At 33.1% G+C, this 23,328-nt stretch overlaps 1 protein-coding gene across 1 annotated transcript; it reads right to left on the bottom strand.

Annotated features, from left to right (window-relative positions):
• Positions 1 to 1,599: 1,599 nt before the first annotated feature.
• On the bottom strand, positions 1,600 to 23,113 carry LOC124359148 (uroporphyrinogen-III synthase-like). Its single transcript, XM_046811639.1, has 5 exons — positions 22,771 to 23,113; positions 16,814 to 17,017; positions 14,939 to 15,195; positions 9,051 to 9,181; positions 1,600 to 1,771 (listed from the first exon to the last, which is right to left on the bottom strand). The coding sequence occupies exons 1-4, from the start codon at positions 22,958 to 22,960 to the stop codon at positions 9,053 to 9,055; spliced, it is 780 nt and encodes a 259-aa protein (XP_046667595.1). The 5' UTR covers positions 22,961 to 23,113; the 3' UTR covers positions 1,600 to 1,771; positions 9,051 to 9,052.
• Positions 23,114 to 23,328: the final 215 nt, after the last annotated feature.

The raw sequence follows: 23,328 nt of genomic DNA, 5'->3' as shown, positions 1-23,328 counted from the left end.
TACATTGTGATGTAAAATTGATATTGTATTTTTGACTATGTTATTGGAGGAAGCAGGAAATGTACTGGGAATGTGACACTTGGATGAGCAATTGGTTTGATTAGTCATCCCTGTAAGGTATTTTCTGACATTGGAGAGTTTTAAAGAAGAGGAAGGTTTTTACATCAAAAGCTTCAATATTTTTTGGTGACATAGTTAGGGTTGTAAAAGGGGGGCTTGGGCAACTGTTTACAGAGAGAGTGTTGTGCTTGAGGTGTGTAGAGAAGGTGGTTTCTTGTGATCTGTTGTGACCTCTAGGTGTAGCTGTGGCTTCTGCGTAGCTGCGATCACCGGGAGACACCGTTGGAGTGGATGTTGGAGTACGGCTCTCAGGAGTAGGTTTCTCAGCTTGCTGTGGTTCTGCAGGCAGTTCATTAATATTTGTCTCTGGTAATAGTGTTGACTCTAAAGTTGAGGATGATGTTTCCAGTTCGGCCAAGATGGTAGTTCTAGAAGAACGCACAGGGGCAGTTTCAATAGTGTTCCTGTTGTTGTTGGAGTTTGAAGAAACTGGGGGAACCTGTTGACTGGCAGTTACTTCTTCTGCCACTTGTTTGTAGATTTCATTTGGAATGAGCATAGTTTGTTGGTTTTACTCCAGTATGTAATGTTGAGGTTGATATTTGAACTTCAGTTTCACTTTCAACGACTTTCTTCATGGCAAGATTTTTGATCATTTCAGCAACCCGGTTTTTTACCTCTTCGGTTCATGTGTAAACCATGCACTGTGAACATATGTCGAGGCATGCCAAATAATAAGCATGCATTTAATTATTTGACTAATGGTAATTTACACATAGTTAAGTACCACCCCAAGACCTTACAAGACCTTATGGTATGGTGTGATTTGTCTTCAAGATAAAAAGTTGTACCAATTTGCACTGGTATAACTTATTTAGAAATTATCATAGGAATAACGTTTTTTATTTACATAAGTATCATTTATATAGTACAATTTAAAGATAAAAACTACTTAAATATTTTTTCATTCAATTTTACATTGATTTTTAATCCTACAGCTGACTTCTTTTTGTAAAATAATGTCATTTATTTCAGTTGCAATTCCAATCACATGTAATATAGACTACCCAGACTTGAGAACATCAGTAGTTATAATTTAGTCAGTTATTTTGTTTCTAGTCTCATAAGAACAATGTTAAACTTCAAACACCTTTATTCTCTTATTTTGGGTTGTAAGGTTATGGTAAATGCCTCATTTTAAAAGCATACTTAAAAAGCATACTATAGCTTTTTAGACTTTAAAATACTTTATTATTCATTAAAACAATCTAAAACTTAAATACAAAGTTTAAATACTAAAAAATTACAGCCTTTATGAGAGAAACTAAAAAGTGTTTGAATGTGCATTGATTATAATCTTTAAAACGAAGCACCTCCCACAATTCTACAAAACAATCAAATATAAGGGCTCAATAATGAATAATACAAGTAATTTAAGTGTTAGTTCAACGTGATAGTTATGCAGTAAAACCCACGGTAGTTTCAATAGGGAAGGCTCTAAATACAATCCATAACAATGGTGAAATGAATTATATCCAATTTTTAAAACATTCATATATAATTTTATATTGCACAATACAATTATTATACAGAGCAGTTTTCAACAAGTATATACAAGTAATTTAAATGTTATTTTCACTATCAACAATATGGTGAGGATACTTTAATATCAGCTCGAACTATAACAAATTATAGCCTGGAAGAAAAGAATCTGAAACAAAACAAAAAACAAGTAAAATTAAATTGTACTGATTAAGGTTCCAATTTTTTATATTTGTTTTAAATGTGTAATTAAATTATATTATTTGTTCTAAGAAAACTTTCAGTAAAAGAAAACTAATGTTAAATCTTTCATATCAAGTTAAAATATCAATTTTTCTTTGTTAATTGAGAAGATTATACCTCCTTTTAAATAAAATACAGTATCCTAATAGGCCACACTGCTTGAAGCTCTAAGACATGTGCTGTTTTAACCCTTTGCACTCGAGAGTAAAATTTTTGGTCACTACCAAAAACTCGGGCCTCTATTGAACAAGTACTGGCGAAAACCTCAGAGCCCTTTTTATCAATTTTGTAAAGGTTTTGTTAAAAAATTGTAACTTTTTTATTTTAGCAGATAGAGTTATAATTTTGGTTTTATTTTATTTTATTTCTCATAAAATTCTATATTGTAAAAAAATATATATATATATTTGTAATTACCTTATTTTTAATACCTTTTTTCACTTATAAAAAAAAATTGCAAACATTTTTACAAAAGTTAACTTTTAGCTGTTATAACTGAAAAAATTGCATTGAAATTATATAAACTATTATTATTTCTAGGTTCCTTACATAATTGTAAACATGCACATACAATTTCATAAACTTACCTCTATAAACAAAAATGTTGTAGGCAGTTTTGTAATTTCCGACAATTTTCCCAAATAGTGAGTTATTTGTCAAATGATTGAATATTTACTTTTTTAGAGCACAAATCGTACAATTCTTTAAATTTTTCCTCTCCATCATGAATAGTATTGATGTGACTGCATTGAACAAATAAACTGAACAAGAAATGTTCACAAAATACTCACAGAAAAGTTCACAAATATATAGTTCTTTTCACAAATGGTTTTAGTTCAACCAATAGGAAAGTTACATCACAAAGTGTTACCTACTAAATTCTGCTGTACTAGATTATGTGACCAAAAACACAATAAAAAATGTCATAAAACATAACAAAGCATAAAAAAGAATAACAATAAAGTGTTACTATTTACAAAAATGGTCCGTTTATTTTAGCAAACAATGGGCCATGAAGTCCCTTGCCACACCTTGTACATATTGTTCTGCTTTTCTTTCTCTGCCCTCCTGCTTTAGTGCTGATTGGGCTGCATACACAACAGTTCCTCTCTTGTTTCCCTGGTAAACTTCATATGCCAATAGGAAGATTAGCATTTGGTCCATCACCACCATCCGCATGAAGACGACCAGCATTTTTTTCTGCGAGCCATTGCTTAGCCAAGTCTTCAACAATTGCTACTGTAAAGTTATATCTAGAGAGGACTTTTCCTGAAGTATTCTCGGAATATATGATGTATGCATTCAATATCATTCTAGCAAAAATATTGAATGTAACTTTTTTCCAATACTTCAATGTTCACCTCTCAACTAGATAGCAGTACATCATCTGGTCAGAACCGTCGACACCACCCATAAAGTGGTCATACGAGTCTATCATTTCTGAGACTTCCTTCACACGATCATCCTCATTTTTCCTTTTTCCTACCCTTTGGATTGACTTGGCTGTGTGTTTAGTTAACATCAGAAGTACAGGGTTTTTGACTCTTCTCTGTAGCCTAAGAATAGAAAGCTATTATTTCTAATATACTTTTTTCCCTCTACATTGAACTTATCTTTCAATTGAGGAGGAATGCCTTTTCTATTTTTCCTCTCAGTCCCAGTAATAAAAGTAGATTTGTCATACAAGTAGGTTGCCAGTGGTATACTTGTGAAGAAGTTATCTATGAACAAATGATAACCTTTGTTCAGCAGTTTTTGTACAACCTTGAACGCCAAACCTGTGGTTTTCTTGCCAGTAACTTTTGACCCTTTGTAACAAAAAAAGGCCAGGCAATATCTACTTACTGAATCACAGAGCATCCATAATTTCACACCCCACTTATGGTGGTGTTTATTTGGTAAATATTGCAATAACTGTGATCGTGATTTTGTTCCCACCAAACTCTCATCCACTGACAACTCACGGTGCGGGTTGTAATGTAATCTAAACAATCTGTTCACTGTTTCAAGTAAGGGTGAAAATTTGGCACACGGATCTTATCCTGGTTCTCCAGCCTTAGCCAATTTGCTCTTGTCCACCATGTGGAAAAATTGTACTATACTTTCAAATCGTGACCTACTAAACATTTTCCCGTACTAAGGAGAGTGTTGTGAATCAGAAGTTGCCCAGTAGCTCTCGATATTACGCTTTCTGTTGAGCCCCATATTCAATATGACTGCTATGAAAGCTCTCATTTCAGGTACAGTGACAGGTCTCCACTCTCGAGCTCTAGAACGAGGAGAAAACAAGTGTGCATGTGAGGCAATAAACTGGTGGGCATACCTATTTGTCTCAATTACAAATTTTGTCAAAAGGTTTATTGAAAAAAATATGAAAAAATATTCTATTGGCTTAGCATCATGAGGTGGACAGTGCTTTGGTCCAGGTTCTTCAAAAAACCCAAAATTATGGTCAAAACCAGGATCATTCTCCTCATTGACAGCAGTCCACCGCGTATAATCAAGAATATTTGGATCGGGTATTTCAAAGTCATCAGAGTTCCTTATGACACGTTCTATGGTTTCTTCAATAGTGTTCAAAAGAGGCATATCTACATCAGCATTAGCAAGCCGTATTTCTTATTGGTCATTAGTTGTATTCAAATTTTTTTGTGACATGTATTGTAATATTTTTAGTTTAATTTTTCTCTAAAGGCAGTCCAAAATTTTATTAATAATAAAAAAATTGAACTTAATTAATGATACTAGTTTTGAAGAGATAAATTGTTTCGATAGAACTTTTATGGTTATTCATCAAAATATTCGCAGCATGAGGCAATAACTTTGATAGCCTGCTAGTACACCTATCTTCTTATAAAAGACGACCCGATTTTATATTCCTTTCCGAGATATGGATTAAAGATTCCGAAGCGAATCTGTACCAAATTAATGGCTATACGCTATTTTTAAAAATGTAATAATAAATATAGAGCTGGTGGAGTCGCTGTCTATGTTCATGACTCGTTTGTTAAAAGTGTAAATTTTATTTCAACTAACTAATTATTTTCAAACAGCAGATGTTTTATCGTTCTCCGTTAAAATTGATTCATATGAATGGTTTTTTATGGCTATATACAGGTTGCAACATTATTCTATTTCCTGCGTTTTTATCTGAGCTACAAACATTTTTAGAAAATGAAACTAAAATTAAAAAGAAGTGCTTGTATAATTGGTGAACATGAACATTAATTTACTAATCAATAGTAGTGCAGTAGACGATTACGAAATGTTGATGGCTAGTCATGGATTTGAGTCGATGATCAATGAGCCTACAAGAATTGCAAGAGCGTTCTGAGACATGCATTGATCATGTTTATGTTAAACTTGCCTGCAAAGACAAGACAATGATCAGTGCTGCGGTTAGAGCATGCTCACATAACCGACCACTCGCTGAACAGCCGTGTGGGGGGTGGGTTGAGGGGGGGCGCCCCTCCTCACCCGGTCCTCGAACAGCTGATAGCACAAGTAAACAATACCGCATCAACTATAAATATCTTAACGATGTTCTCGACCAAACTGACTGGGCACAAGAGTATGGAACGGAAAACGCGTCTGATGCTTTTGATAAGTTTTATGATTTGTTGCAAGTTGCGATTAGTGCAAGTAAAGCTGAAATTGAACTAAGAAATAAATGTGTTAAGTTGAAACCTTGGATCAACGATGGAATCTGTAAGCGTATCATATTTAGAAATAAACTGTTTTAAGAGATTTAAAAAGCACAGAAACCAACAAGGGTGACAGGTTTAATATTTTTTTTCATTCGCTTTCGAAATAAACTGAACAAAGACATAAAAGATCTAAAAAATGCTTATTATAAAAATCTGTTTGAAAAAAGCAAAGGTAACCCAAAACAAACTTGGAATATTTTAAATGAAATAACTGGTCAAAAAGTAAACAAATGGATTATTCATTGGAAATAGGACAAAATGAAATTACTAGAGATCCTAAAATAATAGCCTGATAAATTCAAACAACTATTTCCTAACGGTTGTTGATAGCTTAGCCGACAGTATTGAAGAACCCGACAAATTGTGAATTTTTGGTCTTATGCCGGGTCATTCCCTAAAGAATTACGAAATGCGTTCTATGTTTCTGGAACCTGTACTCTTACAGGACCTGCAAGACGCTGTCAACTCATTAAAGAATGGCAAGTCTCCCGGATTAGACGGAATTAGTTCAACTTTAATTAAACACACATTTCCTAAAATTTGTTATGTTTCTTTTATTTATAGTAAAAAAAATTTAAGTTTTCAAACAGGAGTTTTTCCGGAAAAATTGAAGTCAGCAGTTGTTATTCCGATTCACAAGAAAGGCCCCTCAACAATTTGTAGCAACTTCCGCCCTATCTCTTTGGTTTCTACCATATCTAAGGTCTTAGAGAAAATTATGAAGCGAAAATTGATTAATTTCCTCACTTTGACGGAGTTTTTTAGTCGCAATCAGTATGGGTTTCAGAGAGGGCGTGAGCACCGAAACTACACTTTTAAATTTCATTGGATTGATATCTGAGGGACTTGACCAAAACAAACATGTTAGTGGGCTGTTTTTTGGACATAAAAAAAGCCTTTGACACTGTTTGATCACGGAATATTATTGGGAAAAATGTTTGACTGTGGGATAAGGGGAGTTGTTTTAAATTGGTTTCAAGATTATTTAAAATCTAGAAGACAGTGTGTAAAAATTAATGGAGTTTTCAGTGCAATGGGTGAAATTAAGTGTGATGTACCTCAAGGATCAGTTTTAGGCCCTACTCTTTTCTTAATTTACATCAATGATCTTTGTAATGCTAGTCTTCAGGGTAGTATAACTTGTTTTTGCTGACGACACTGCTTTGTGTTATTTCCAGCTCCAGCTGGGGTGATATAGAGCTTGCTATGAATGTTGATCTCAAAGCGCTAAAGTGGTGGTTTTGTAAAAACAGAATGGTTCTTAGCCCTGAGAAGACAAGTTATAATTAATTTTAGTTTAAGAGGTCAAGTGCCTTTTGACCGCCGGTGCAATTATTTTTTATAAATGTTTTAATTGTCTTTGCAATAATTCTATTTGCAATTTTATCTTGTAAACCGGTTGCAGAAGCAAGTGAAGTTAAATATCTAGGCGTAGTGTTAGACAGAGAATTAAACTGGAATAACCACATATTAGTATTGAAATCTAAATTAAAAAATTATTTACGAGTTTTTTATTTTCTGAGGAATTTTTGTGACAAAGAGATATTACGTCTTTTTTATTTTTCATTGGTAAACAGTCGGTTAGACTAGGTATTTCGTGTTGGGGAGGCACTTACAAGACAAAGCTACAGCCTATTTTGAAACTTCAAAAAACATTTTATTAGAATTATAGTAAAACAAACCTAAAACTGAAAACCTCATTCCCTCTATTTGTCAGCCTTAATATTTTACCTCTAAGATTTATGTTTGTGTACAAAACTTTAAAGTTGTTCTACGATAAGAGTGGAAACCTACCGGATGTTGACATTAATGAGTATAGGTTTAAACTTCGCAATGCAAATAACTTTAGAACACCTAAACCACAAAAAAACATTTTTTACTAAAACTTACTTTTTTTTAGCCCCAAGAATATTTAACAAAATTCCTAATGAAATAAAATTTAAAAAGTCAAAATTCTGTTTTTTGAAGACATTAAAAACAATGGTTGTTTTCTTTCTGCGACATTGAGGTTTTAATTGAGGTTCAGGAATAAATGAATTAAATTTTCATTAATTTTCCAAGCAATGGTCCACAAAATTTACCCTGAAATAGATTCCAGTAGCATGTATTATCTTACACATGATTACAAAAATTTCAATAAAATAGCTTATAGGGACTTTTTTCTTTTTAAATTTAACTGTCTGAACTTTTTTTTTTTTTTTAGTTTTTAATAATATAATTACACGGTGTCCTCTAAACAGGCTTGCCTTGGAGGCCCTAAATTTTCTCAGGATTTAAAATATTGTTTTATATGTACATATTAAAAATGTTATTAGTTTTTCTTCCTCTAGTTGTGTATTTTGTTAGCTTTTAATCTGATGTATACTTTAATTAACATTCATATTGTAGTTGCTGTAATGTACATAGTAGTTAAGACAACAATTTGGACAAAGGTTTTTTTTAGTTTGTATAATTTGATATTTTTTTTCTTCATTAAGGTCAGACCTGGGAGGAGTTTTTGTTTTGTTTTGTTTTTTTTTTTCACGGCTCTGTAACTACTGTATGTATTTATGTTATCCTGAGAAAAATAAATTTATTCTTATTCTTATTCTTATTCTTATTATTTACATCTGGCTGGTTATTGAAGGCTTCAACTACAAAACTACTAGTAGAATGTAAACTAGGCCTACCTGAGCCTGAGATGACATCATCAATGGTTTCGTCAATGTGTGCATTTGTAGGCCTAAGCCTAGGCTTTGAACAAATTTTCTTTGAGACAGGGCATTCATCGTCTGAGCTCGGTTCCCCTGATTGCTCCCAGTCAGGATCATTGTCTGTATCGTCGTCAAAGCCCATAATATCTCCCTCACTCTCACTTTTGGCATCGTCAGATGATTCCGAATCTGATATGTTACTGACAAAACTATCACCCAGATCGTTAGTGATCAACATAACCCACACCACTTTCAATAATATTTCTAAAACAGTGTATTTTCGCTAACAGACGAAGCTCGGCGAGTAGGCCGTTCTTTATCAGATGATTGGTCACTCATTTTTGACACATAATACTAGTTACAAACCAATAATTTCAATATTTAGCTTGAAAACATTTTGGAAATAACCTTATTGACTGAAATAACTTCTCAGACTAAACAAAGCAATGAAGAGATCAGCTGTTGGGATCAAATCAGCTGACGAAAAAAGGTGAAGTTGACAAACCTCTACAACACAATGTAAAACTGCAAAATCACCGTCATAGAGTATAAAGGTTTACTACGTTTTTACAACTATCCAGCTTGCATATATCGCAAATTTACCGCATTTGGATAATTTATAAAGCCAGTATAAAGGATTTACCAAACGTCCGACATTTCGGACGTCCGAGGTTTTGGCCTAAACAGCAAACGTCTGAAATGTCGGACGTCCGAGGTTTTGGCCAAAACAACGATGTCCGATATTTCGGACGTCGGAGTGCAAAGGGTTAATTGGTAAAATATTAGTGGTAAAGTGTGTACAGACCTTCAATGTTGGGTTGAAGATGAGATGATAGCATCGGCAAGACTCTGAGGAGTAGGTTTGGCCGCAGAGCAGTGGACAGTTAGATTATATGACTGTAGAGCTGTAGCTGTTGTTGGTCCGATAGACACCCACTATACACACACTACTTTAACTATGATTGTATTTTTAAAATTATTTGAAAGTATTAATTAATCAATCAATTCTTGATTGGTTTTATGACAAATATTATTAGTCTAATTTATTCTCATGGAATGTACATTTACATAATATCTCAAAAACTGTTTGAGGTCAAACAACATTGTTTATAACAAAAAAGATTAGGAAGTGCCATGAGCATTTCAGAACACTTTTTGTTGTTTCTCTAGTTCCATAAAAACCGGAGTTGTGATTTTTGTTAAAGTATGAATATTGCCATATTGAAACAAAATGTGGCAATTAGCATGAATCAATTTGGTTTCAGGGAAGGGATGAATACTGAAAGTGCTGTGTTAAATCTTATAACTGATATCTATAATGGAATCAATGAAAACAAATGTGTCAGTGGGTTGTTTTTAGATATAAGAAAGGCTTTCGACACTGTTGATCATGGTATTCTGTTAGACAAATTATATAAAAGTGGAATAAGGGGTGTTAGTCTTAAATGGTTTAGGAGTTATTTACTAGAAAGAAAACAGTGTGTTAAAATAAATTCTTACATCAGTGAAATGGGTATAATAAAACAAGGGGTTCCTCAGGGCTCTGTTCTAGGAGCAACCCTTTTCATAATCTACATAAATGATCTATGTAATGCCAGATTTCAAGGAAAAGTTACATCATTTGCCGATGACACTGCCCTTTGCTATGTTGGTAGAAGTTGGGATCTGGTTCAATCGTCAATGCAAAACGATCTTAAGGCAATTCAATGGTGGTTTACCAATAATAATATGCTGTTAAGTGCAGAGAAAACCAAGTACGTAAATTTTAATGTAAAGAAGAACATTATTTTTGATATTAATCTGGAATATAAGTGTGCTAACTGTCTTATTTACCAGGGAGTTTGTGGAACGGGTAAATGTGCTGTTGTGGAAAGAGCGGAATACATTAAGTATTTAGGAATTCATCTTGACGAAAGAATAAACTGGAAAATTCATATTAATAAATTAAAAAACAATTTAAACAATATTTTGCGATACTTTTATTTTTTTACGAGAAATGTGTAATGAAACATTGTTACGAATGTTATATTTTGCTTTGGTCCAAAGTAGATTAGAATATGGAATAGTTTTTTGGGGAGGGACATATTTTTCAAACATTAAGCCATTATACATTCTGCAAAAGCATTTCATAAGATTAATATCCTTTAAAAATAGAACTGAGTTTTCACGTCCTCTTTTTGAACATTTAAAAATACTTCCATTACAGTACTTGTTTGTTTACAATGTAATGAAACTTTTCTATAAAAAGAATGGTAGCATGCCTCGTGATAATAATGCATACAAGACTAGACTTAGGAATAGAAATGCATTTTTTGTCCCAAAACCTTGTACAACCTTTTTTACGAAATCCTATATTTTTGTTGCACCTAGGATTTATAATAAATTACCGGAGAGTATTAAAACTTCTAAAAATGTAAATATATTCGTTAAAAGACTTAAAAATTGGCTATTTAGTATAAAAGAGATTAAAACACTGCTAGAGATTCCTGGATGAGTAAATTAAAGTTGTAGTAGCAACAATTGCAGCAGGGTATTGTTATTTAATTGTTCGATTTCTTATATTTCAATATTCGTAGTAGCTGTATTAATATTATTTTATTGTTATATGTATATATGTATGTATGTGTGTATGTATGTATATATGGATATGTGTGTGAATGTATATTTTTCAAGGAGTTATTTTATTTTACATTATATGGCACAATTTAACCATATTAAATAGATGCGTGTTTTGTTTTAATTGTTTATGAGTGAGAAGTTGAATTTTATGTTTTTGTAATTCTGAAGCTGGATAAACCATTTGTTAAAATACATTGATGGAACCTCCAAACAGGCTTAGCCTTGGAGGCCCTATTATTTCCTCATATATATTAATATCATATTTTTATTTTGTTTTAAAGCTATAAATGAAACTGGCATTTAATTGAGTTTAAGTTTATTTTTAAGTAGGACTTATGTAGCCTAAAAAACCTGGCAACAAGACATTTGAGTTTTAGTTTTGAATTTTTCTATGTAAAAATGAATAACTTGTAAATGTTTATTTTATTTTGAGGAAATAAATATATTCTATTCTATTCTATTCTATTCTAAATGCTATGCCAATTTAGCCAATAAACTTAAATGAGATATTTATAAGATTAATTTTTGTACCAAGTTTGAACTAGTTTCAACATTTCTATAGCCAGTTCTTATTACAAATTCTTAAGGGATTTACATGTAATCAATATCTTGAAAACCATTAGAGACAGTATAAATAAACAAGCAGTCACCTAAAATTCCAGTCCACACATTAATCTGAAACCCATGATGTTGTTTAGTCTGTTCTATAGTATGATTTTGATCAACCCTTATGTGTTGGTTGTCGAAAGTTATTATCCAGTTTCTTCCATTATTGCTTTGCCTATTATCAGAACTGAAGAGATAAAACAATGGATTGACAATTTGTGCAATAAACCATGGGGGTATGTTTTTTCTGAATGGCTAAGATTCTTGAGTACTTTGATAAGGAATTATTCACCCTTTATGATTGGTAGGCCGGAAGTGTGGCCAAAACTTATCTTTCGTTCAGTTTAGATAGAGTCTCAGGTGGTTGTCCTCTCAGCTTCCCGGGCCACCACTCATTGTGGGCGGTTGCGTTCTACATCACCACTCTGTGCTTGGTGCGCAACAAATATAGATTGTTTATAAATGAATATCAGAGTTTTAATGTTTTTTAGTATTTATTATGTAAAACTGAAAATTATAATTAATACATAACATTAAAGAGCAACTCAAATAGTTATACCTTCAAGCTTACAAGTGTTCAATGTGAGTTACAACTGTCACATGGCACAAATGCAAGTTGATAGCCCAGTTCTTCCCAAACTGTAATCAATGTTGCAACAGTTGCTTCAATCCTATTCTTTAAGTCGGGTAGGTCAGCTAGTAGCTGAGGCACATACACAAAATTCTTTATGAATCTCCAAAGGTTTCTACCATTTGCTACTAGAGCTTTCTAATGGATGGTGGAGAAAACACTGTGTCCCCATGCGCACAGATGACAACAAACAAAACTGTTTCAATTGCTCTTTGATTAGTTGTATGAATTATAATTTTAAGTTATATGTAAAAAATTACAAAGTTTTAAAATGCTGAAAAAAATTCCTCAACAGTACAGATGAACGAGGGAGTAGGTTGAGAAATCTTGTACCAGTGTAGGAGGGCTTCTTGGTATAGAGGATAGTCCTGTGCACCGACAGGTCGAAGTCATTGGCATGTCTTATGTAATGTTCATGGTTATCCCCTCTTCTTGGCACATTGTAATTAAGAGTGAAGGATGTTGCCTCTACAATGTATAGGGTTATATGGTTACGGCTCTTAAAGTACTGAATGTTTCCCTGCAGGTGTTATGAAGTTGAAGGTTGGCCAAGATTCTCATTGCACGCTTTTGTAGGATTAAGACACAATGTAAATTGTCTTATGAGAAGCTTCCCCATAAGCTTATTCTGTATGATTCAAATAGGAATTGGTATGCAGTCCTCGTAGTTATTATTGTGCCTATTGCCCAAATCCTCCTCACAGCGAAAAGAGACGTCCCAGTCTTTTTGCAGACAGCATCAACATGTTGATTCCAAGAAAGATGATCATCAAGTGTCAGTTCCTGGCACCTTGTAGCCTGTACTCTATGGAGTTATGGTGGGCCTGATGCTTGTTCTTTAAACTTTCTAAATGTTATGTAATTAATCTTTGTGCAGTTGAAAATGAGGCCATTATTTATACAATATTGCTCTGCCATACAACTGCAATGAAGTTGTTAATTTCAAGTAGTTCTACTGTTTTATTGCTAGACAGTAGAACCATATCATCAGCGTACATGACAGGATAAGAGCAAGCCCCAGATATTGTTGAAAATCTTATGTAAATAATATAAACAAAACAGGGACTAGAACTAAGCCTTGCGGCACACCCCTATTTATTTTCAATAGTGTGGATCAAACAGTATCATCCTCACTTCTCCATCTGAAGCTTTCTTAATTTCCACTATTTGATATCTTCCTATCAAATAACTTTCAAACCATTTAAAAACTGTATTCATAAGCTCCAAAGCTTTTAAGTTTGGATATAATAAGTCTATGATCTAGGTTGTCAAAGGCTTAGCTCAGGTGAAGAAAAATGGCTAAAACTGTGTCCTGATTATCTAACTTGTCAATAACGTGTTCAATCACATATTTCTAAGCAGTAATAGTTGATAAACTATCAACACATGAAGCCATGTTGTCTCTCAGGAAGTAAATCATTGTGTCTTAAATTGCCAAGAAGTTTTAAAAGAACAAGTTATCTCTTTAGAGATAACTGGTACCAGAAAATACGTTTGTAATTGATGACTTCGGTTTTGCTACCTTGTTTATGTAGTGGGTAGACTTTTGAAAGCTTTGATTTCGATGGAAATGTTCCTTCTAAGAAAAATCTTTTGATTAGATCAGTTAGGAGAAGTTACAGTTGATCTTTGCAGAATTTCAGTACTTTAGAATTTATTTCATCAATACCGATTGTGGACATAGGCTTTTAAGAGCTTAGTGTACTGAGAACTTCTTTATGTGTGGTCGGTTCAAACTTTGAAAATATATGTCCATGAAACTCTCTATTTCGTTCAAAGAAATGTATTTTATGATTATGGTTAAGTTTAAGTGTTTACTCAGCTACATTTGCAAAATAATGATTGAAATGTTCTGAAACAATGTTTAGGTCACATACAGTGCTACCCAGGATGTTTAATCACCATGTCTGTTCAGGGTTCTGTTTCTATGTCATCCTTTCAGTATTGGTCACCTCCCAGATCGTTTAATTTGTGTTATTTGATTCTGTTATCAGATGTTCATTAGCCTCTCGTTTAAGTTCTCTGAGTCTCAAGTTGTAGTTCCTCTTACTCTGAGCTGCGATTCTCATACCCTCCGCCTGTCCACTTATTAAGTATGCATTTTTAGCTGATATGAATGCTCTTTTAAAAGTTCTATAATTTCTGGAGTAAATTTCATCATATTATTATTCCACAGCGTCTTCAGCACTTTAGGCTGTAGAACTGTATTCCAGAATTGTAGAGCAAGGTCTTTAAGTTGAGACAGGTTCTTAGAATTCAAATGTCTTTTGGCTTTACTCTACAGGGGATATTAAAAGTGCAAAGTTGCCCAGTCAGAGAGACAAGCATTAAACATTTTTACATCTACTTCGGACAAACAAGAATAACACACACTGCATCAATTGAAGTAGCAGCTTTATAATAAATTATTGTGCAGGCAGAGAAAATCTAGTGATATTAAAAGCTGCCAGAGTTTCGTTCAGAACAGTCCTTGCCATTGATGGTACTAGATCGTTCACATTTAAATCTCCAATAATGCAGCAGATCCTGTTGTTATTTGAAATATCTTGCAAAGCTTCATATAACAGTGAAAATGCTTGAGCGAAAGATGCTTTTTGAGGACGATAGGCACCTAATAGGAATATGTGTCTGTTTTTTTGTCTATTTTAATTTTGACTACAGACATTTCAAAGATGACTTCTTGTCAATGTTTTTCAGAATTGAATCAGTCTGTTAAATATTTGTTTAGTACAATAAATAATATTATCACAAAAACAATTCAACATAACTCACTTCAAAAGAATTGTTTACAATTTTCAATTAATTTATTATTTTACTTTAAATTATAGTATACGTGCCTTGATTTTATCCAAGTCAATGCCACTCCTACTAAGAAGTGGATAGGTATTGTGAATACCGGAGGGGCTGAAATAGACAATGTAAGAGGGTGTCTGCTGTGACAACGCATCAGATAATGTGATTTCCAAGTCGGGATGTGGAATAGTCTCATACACTTCTACTGCATCAGTCTTCACTCCTGCCTCAGTCAGGAGAGTCTCCAGTGTGTCCATCTTTAAGTTACCACAAGGCAGAAGAAGTGGCTTACTAGGTTTACCTGCACAAAATATATTACTGAGAAATATTTGCATATATATTTTAATAGCCTATAATTACCCGATATTTAGAACTACTTCATTTTTTGGTATACATAATTACATACTTTACCTGATTACAGATCACATTGAATATTTAACATTATTCGACAAAATAAGGTTAACTGAATAACTAGAACAAAAATATAACTGACTGAGAAAATTTGAAAATGTATTTATCCTTGTTAAGATACAGTTTATAAGGGAGGGAGGTAAAGGAACTTGTTACATATTTACATTTAGAAAGTTTATCAGGTGTTTCTTCTTTTGTTTGTTTATTTTATTCAGTGTATTTGAGAAAGTTGCAATTACAACGAAATATCCTACAGTAACTGGGCCTAATTGTAGTTTTCTTTTAAAACAGCTCTAAGAGAATATCCTGTCCCAACATGTTTAATTTGACTTCCATGTAAAATAGTAAAGCCTATAGATCTGGTATGTAACAAGAATGTAGCCGGGGTTGGATATATATATATATATATATATATATATATATATATATATATATATATATATATATATATACAGGGTGTATATTATGTCTGGAAACACCCAAATATATCCTTTAATAATTTAAATATAAATTTGAAACCTCTTACAATCGTGATAGAGATTGGGCATCTACTTTTTGGAACAATGTTTTGTTATGTCACACCAACGGGGGACGTCCTGCCGAGGGTATCGTGAATATTCTTAATGGAAGCCTATACCTTGTGATACATAATTTTAAAGGTAATAGCTTACTGAATTGAATGCCACAAACCGCATCTCAAAGGAATTATTCTATCAGAAAATAGAGCATTTTTAGTATTGAAAATTTACTGATGTTCAACAATGTAATTTTAACATGGTTCTTGCCACAAAATGTGTTACACTAATTTTTTAGCATTTTTTAAATGTTCAATTAAAATAAAATAAACAATTTATTTTTAAGCTGGTGTGTATATATATTTATTGGGGCAATAAACCTACAGGGAAAGATTAGAAAATATCTAAAAAAAGATTTTTTATATATTTTTTCCCAAAAAGTCCAGAAAGTTAGTAATACATTTTGAATATACACTAAAAAGTCAAAAATATTGTCAAGCCGTATAAGGTATCTGTTAAATTTTTAACTGACATGTCTATTTATATATAAAATAACTAGATAGGTACAATCTACTCATGGTATTGTTTTAAATTTTAAGACTTTTGATCATTGTAATGTTTTAAATGTAATATGAAATGTAGGATAGGCTACGTTTACAAATATTAAAATGTGTTTCTCACATTCCTACATTTTTGATAAAAACTATAAGAATTGTAATAAATGAAATTTTTTACATAAAACAAATATACATTTTATTCTTTTATTACAAAAGTTTGTTTTAATAAAAATATACTTACTCACCCTCAATTTAGTAAACATCTTAAATTCAGTTCTCATAATAACTAATGATGTTATGAATGTCTTTCAGAAGATAAACTAAATTTATATGTTTAGCCTGTCACTTAAATGGCATTAAAAATGTTTTGCACAAAACAAAAAAATAATGTCTAGTTCTGAATAAGTAAGGAACTTGAGGATAAGACACCACTTACTGCTTACAATAATTGGAGCTAAGGTAACACCGTTTCCTGCGCAGCTGCCTTCTGGATTCAATTTGAGACTTTCACTTACTAGTCGAGCAGTTGTTTCTCCAACAGCAAAAGTCTGTAATTGCTGCCACCTGTGATCGAGATTCTCAGCATTTTCAATTGCATTCATTACTGCTCGTACACATCTTGGACTTGTAAATATGATTCCTAAAATAAATATAAAAGCCTTATTCAGAAATTAAAATGCTTTAGAACACTGTACCTTAAACACTTGTAGAGTGAAAATGGGCTAGTAGAAAATTATTCAAATTTTGTACAATCATGGTGTACTGTAAGCCTAATAGAAAAGAAATCTTAATAATGTGACTACATTGGATTTATCAAATTCACATGAATGTATATCTGTATAAAACATAACTTAGGTTCTATCCTGATTACAATGAATTCACTATATATTTGTGCTACTAGATTGAAACCAACAATTGAAGGCACAAAGTGGCCTTCTTCTTTCCGACATCGCTTACTTTTGAGAGACAGAAAGCAAGAACCAATCATCATAATGACATTTAATTTTCACAATAAATCAAATAGTCTGGTATTTCTAATAATGTCATTACTTATATTAATACTGTCATTGACGTTTCTGGTTGGGGAGAATAACTAACAAGATCTGAGCTTGAATTTAGGTACTACTTTAAGGATGTTTTCCTTTTTTTTTTGCCAGGAGTGCGGGTTGGCGCCATAAAAATCCGTGCTGATGATTAGAGGCACTCAGATCCGGTAACTTCAGATCATGTTGGACGATCTGGTACGTATGGATAACTTAATAACAAATAGTAGAGTGACTGAAAGGCATCCTCACCGACGACGCTTTCTTTTTGGAGACAGAAAAACCAGAACCGATTGTCATAATGATATGTAATTTTTGCAGTAAGTCAAATAAAGTCTGTTCTTACCAATAATATATTTTTTTTTGGGTCCCAGACTGGAAAACATTTTTGAATTGTGGCCTCCGAATAATACCAAAGTACCGTTATTTTCTTGCATTACAATGAACAATTCGGCAATTATTTCCTTTTTATATAAACACGGAGTTTAAACCGGTTTTCCTTGTGTAAAATGTGGCGGCCCTTGTTCCTAGCTAAAGATACACTGTTGTAATTATTTTTGGAATTTTATTACTTTAGTTCTTGTATTGGCTGGTTAGCCTCCGGGTAGGCCACTTTTCTAACGTCAGATCATGTTAAAGAACTTTGGGTAACGCGGAAAACGAGTGTTCAAGTGATCTAAGCTTGAATTTAGGTACTACCTCAAGGAAGTTTTATCTTTTTTTGCCAGAAGTGCGGAGTGGAAGGTGCCACCGTAGCCCGCACAGTTAGCCTGGGACACTATGGTTTAGCCTTTCTCATGTGATCTGACCTTAAATTTAAGTACTAGGATCTCAAGGGTGTCTTTATATTATTTTTTCAGAAGTGCGAGGTGGTGCCACAGACAGGTGCCTACACTGCTGGCCACGGGCGTTTCCAATGTAATTTGTTATTATTTAGGCTTTCCTCTCTCTTATATCTCTTGTACTAATATTCACATGGTTTTTATATTGATATTATCAAACGATATTGAATTATTATACCCAACGATATAATCATCCAATAGTTATTAATTTAAACAATAACTAAATCATCTGCACCAACTGTACACACATTTTCATATTCTACACAATTTGTTAAATAAGTAACTTCTTTTAACTAACTAAAAAGATAGTTAACTTTAGAAAACTATACAAAATAACACTAAAAGATGATTTATTGTGTCTTTCTTGGTTTTAAGATGTTTGTTTTGTTGTATTTTTTCTTTATTATTAAATGTAATTTTTCCTATCACGTGTCTTAGTTTTATTATTTGCTACACCTCTCATGTCCCCTTATAGTGCCTGAATAGAGTCAAGCTCAACAGGGTCTTCTTTCTTTGATTAATGGTTATGGTGGCTAGACTTTAAACTCGTCTGAACCAGACAAACTATGACTTTTTATGTTAGAATGCAGTGACGAAAAGTATAATGTGTCGAGCAAAACTGTTTGTGACTGGCTTTCTTTTTGTAGAGAAGTATGTTTTATTTGGCTAGATGATAAGTTTGACAGAAAGGAAACATTGGGTGGCCCTGGGGTTGTAGTAGAAGTTGATGAGTACAAAATAGACAAAAGAAAGTACAACTGTGGAGAAACTGTACCTGAAGGGAATAGAAGAGGGACTCGAGATCTGTGATGACAACAAGAGAGACGCGGAAACTCTGATACCTTTGATATTAAAACATATGAAATCAGAAACCAAAATAGTCACAGACTTGTGGAAGTCTTACTTTCATTTAACTGATCATAGATTTGTACATTTTACCGTGAATCATTCTGAAAACTTCGTTGATCCATTGACCAGTGCAAATACCCAAACTATTGAAAGTTCTTGGTGAACAGTAAAAAGAAGTTTAAGAAGTGGAATACTGGCAGACTGTCTAGCGGACCATTTCCGTGAATGTTTGTACTCCAGGAAAGTACATATGTCTGGGGAGAATCCTTTCATTCATTTATAAAAGCGGTTGCTCACTGCTATCCGGGAAAATAAATACTGTATTGTAAAGTTTTGTTATTGTTAACTTTAAAAGTGGTATTATTTTTTTGATTAATTATCTAATATGTTTTATGTTATTGTTAAATTTAAAAGTCGTATTATTTTTTTGGTTGATGATTAATTCTTGTTGCTTATCCGGGAAAGAAAATACTGTATTGTAACTGATTATCTAATATGTTTAAAAAAGTTTTTTTTATGTTTTGTGTTATTGTTAAATTTTAAAGTCGTATTATTTTTTTGGTTAATGAATTATAATTCTTGTTGCTTATCCGGGCAAAAGTAAATACTGTATTGTCAAGATTGTGTAATATGTTTAAAACAGTTTTATGTTAATGTTACATTTAGTTTATTAAAAGTCGTACTATTCATGTGGCTAATGAATTACAATTCTTGTTGCTTACAATTAACAATGATATCGAATTACAGTTATATAATACCGAAGTTTAAAATATATCGAAACATTAGATCAAAACAATCAAATGACGAATGTAGGCCACTTATTAAAGTCTACCCGTTATGGTTCCTTTATTTATGACATTACATAATTGTTTCAACTATTTCTAATAATTTGAAACACAACTTTAATTTAGTACTTTAGATATGGTGATATTCTGTTATGTAATATTTAAGTATCGATAACTGTAATAAGCAATATATAAAAATCTGGTCTGCTTATCATGCTCTGCTCTAATCTATTTATACAGCCTACTTTGCTGCGTACTGGGTAGGGTACGATAAGCGGACCCGGTTTTTTATATTGAAGAATGTAGTCATCGATACCTAATATTCGCATCTCAAATAGACTATCAATCGATATAAACTGTTACTGTAGTCCTCAATAACAATCATAATTTTAAATTAAAGGAAATTATAAGATTAAAGGTCGAGGTGGCAAATCACGAATTTGACGTTATCAACATATTCTGCTCATCCTCATGAATAAAAAATATATGGTTTTAGAGGGTGCAAATGACAAATAACATGATTTTAGAGGGTATATACATAAATAGTTAAGTTCTTAATGTTCTGTTTGTGTGCTGCGGGTGGGACTGATAGCGTATCTGTTATCTGAGCGCTCTGGGGCAGAAGTCAGAGATAACGTGTACTGTAGGTTGGATCGAGTGAGTGTGTGACAATCATGGATCAACCATCCACTAGTTCGACCAATCGTAGTGAACTTGTGTGTCGTAAATATTATCTGCGGCTGGGACTGATAGCATATCTGTTATCTGAATGCTCCGGGGCAGAAGTCAGTGTTTCACTAGATATCGTGTACTGTAGTTTGGATCACGTGAGTGCGTGACGATCATGGATCAACCATCCACTAGTTCGACCAATCTTAGTGAATTGGTGTGTCGGAGTGTTTTGTCAGGCATGTTAAGAGGTTACGTTTCGACTGAAACGAGATTATTTAGTTTCTGTACATTCTGTGGAACACACTAATGGTAAGTGTTCTCTATTAATGTCCATTTATATACGTACTCATATTAGGAGTATTCATGATTTATTAAGTTTTTTACACAGTACATAATTGCCTTTCCATTAACAATTCAATTTATATTTCTGATCAGTCCCACTAGAATTTGATATTTTACTGATAGGTACTATCTTGAGGGATGTTTTTCTTTCACTGACATCAGCGCGGGGCAGCACCGGGGCCGAAGCCCGAGGTGATGGCAGGAGGCACTCGTCTTAACTTGATAACAACTAATTAATTTGTAGTTCGAAATTTAAGAAAAACATTGTTCATTTGGATCAAAATTCTGTTCATTTCAGTATTATTTTTCATTTACGTTTGCAAAGATGGCGCCGCATCCGATGACGTCATCACGAGGTTGAACAATGGTCACAAAAGGTCACATGATGCCCGATGTGGATGTAGAACATGGAAATATTGCTGTGCGCTTGAACAATTGTTCCATTTTTGATGTTCTAGAACTTTGTTATATCTCATTTCCACCCCGTCTAACCTTATATTGTTTTGTTCTGGATGATTCCAATAATTTAATAACGCGAAACTCGTATTTTGCCGCTCCAGCAGTTAGTGTGACAATTACCAAATTAAAATATGAATTTAATATTTACAGTGATAAAATTATTATAGCCAAAATTAGGAAAACTGAAGATGACCATATTTACTCCTCTCACAGTTACAGTTGTTTCTTTCCCACATATTTCACATAATGGGTTTTTCGGTATGAGTCCAACATGTTGAAGCCACAAAAACACGATCTTTCAAAGCAATATCGTGTAGTTTTCTAAAATTGACTGCCATTTTTAATAATCAAAATTACTTATGTAAATTTGAAATATTACCCTACGCTTATTATTCTAAAGTGTTTACAGCTGTTGATATAACATATTTAAGTTAATAGTTCAAAATAATGGTACTTTGGGATTATACCGACCACACTAGTATGAAGAACACAAAAATAGAAATTTATAGAAACAAACATGATAGAACGAAAAAACAACTCTTCAATTACAAAATTACAAACTTACAAGCATTTCCAGGTATTGTGATCGCTGTTATCTTATCTTTCTCGAGAATCCTGATTACGGCAGGCCGCGCGGCATCACGTGATTTGCACGGTACATAATTGCCTTTCCATTACAATTCAATTTATATTTCTGATTAGCCCCTCTAGAATTTGATATTTTACTGATAGGTACTATCTCGAGGGATGTTTTTCTTTCGTCGACATCAGCGCGGGGCAGCACCGAAGGTGCTGTCAATGCCCGCGCTGATGGCCGGAGGCACTCGCATTTTGGGTGGCGGAATGTGATCAAGAATAAAAACAAGTTTTTAGTGTTTTTTTAATAAAGAGTTTAGTTTGGTAAATGATTGTTTTTGTTGAATTTTTGTGTTTGGAGAAATGTAGAGGTAAAACACGGAAGTACAACAAAGCGATGCACCAGCTGAACGGGCGGCGAGACTGCAATCACGTTATCTACTAGACGCTCGACTTTGACCTCTGTCTGAGGATGGGGAGGGGTTTGCGATAAGACAATTCCTGTTTTATATTGACGAAATATTGTTCTACGCTAATCTAGTAATCAGTAGAAACGAAATGTGAAATAACGATTCATGTCTGGGTGTGGTCGGTATAATCCCAAAGTACCAAAATAATTAATCAGTTTCGATTGATTATATTGACGGTTATGATTAAATAATATCGTTTGCCAATATCGATAAAAAAACCGGGGTCGCTTATCATACCCTGCACCATACTTTTACCATAAAATATTACTGTAGGCCTAGGCCTACTACATCCTGAATGTAAAAGTAAAATTTATTGTGAAGTTTTTATTGAAGTAAATGAAATTTCAAATTTTACCTGAATATATATCTGGCTGAGACAATTTACATTTTAAAGTATCCATATTCTTATACGTGAAATCCAACACAGGAATCATTTTCGTTGTAAAACCTCTGTTTTCCAGTTCGTCACAATAAGAATCGTTTCCCTTGTTAGTTTCTTCTGAAATGGCTTTACATATAAACACGATATCTTTAGGATTTTTCATATTATTTTATGTCAAGAATCATTAACATTAAATAATATTAAGAGTATCAAGCTTCTACTTCTTTGAGGGATGTCTATACGCTAACCAAACATGGGTAATAAATTCGCTGGCCTAATGCCCTAGTGTGTTTACAAATAAATTCAACTTCAACTACAGCTGGGTGAAGTGAGGTTCTGCCTGCCAGCTGACTAGAAAAGTATGGACTACAGAATAAAGTTTTTTTTTCTTTGCTCGCCATACTTCTTTACCTTTTTTTTGAGCATATGTGCAAGAGGTGTAGCGGATTTGCTATGGAGGAGTAGTGCAAGGATTTTACATTATTCGAACTACATTTTATGACATTTTTGTGATACTCTTAAAGTACTTAA

Source organism: Homalodisca vitripennis, chromosome 4 (assembly GCF_021130785.1).
Source record: "Homalodisca vitripennis isolate AUS2020 chromosome 4, UT_GWSS_2.1, whole genome shotgun sequence".
In the NCBI taxonomy this organism is placed as follows: Eukaryota; Metazoa; Arthropoda; class Insecta; order Hemiptera; family Cicadellidae; genus Homalodisca; species Homalodisca vitripennis.
The sequence above is the reverse complement of the archived record's forward strand: the minus strand, read 5'-3'. Positions and strand labels throughout refer to the sequence as shown.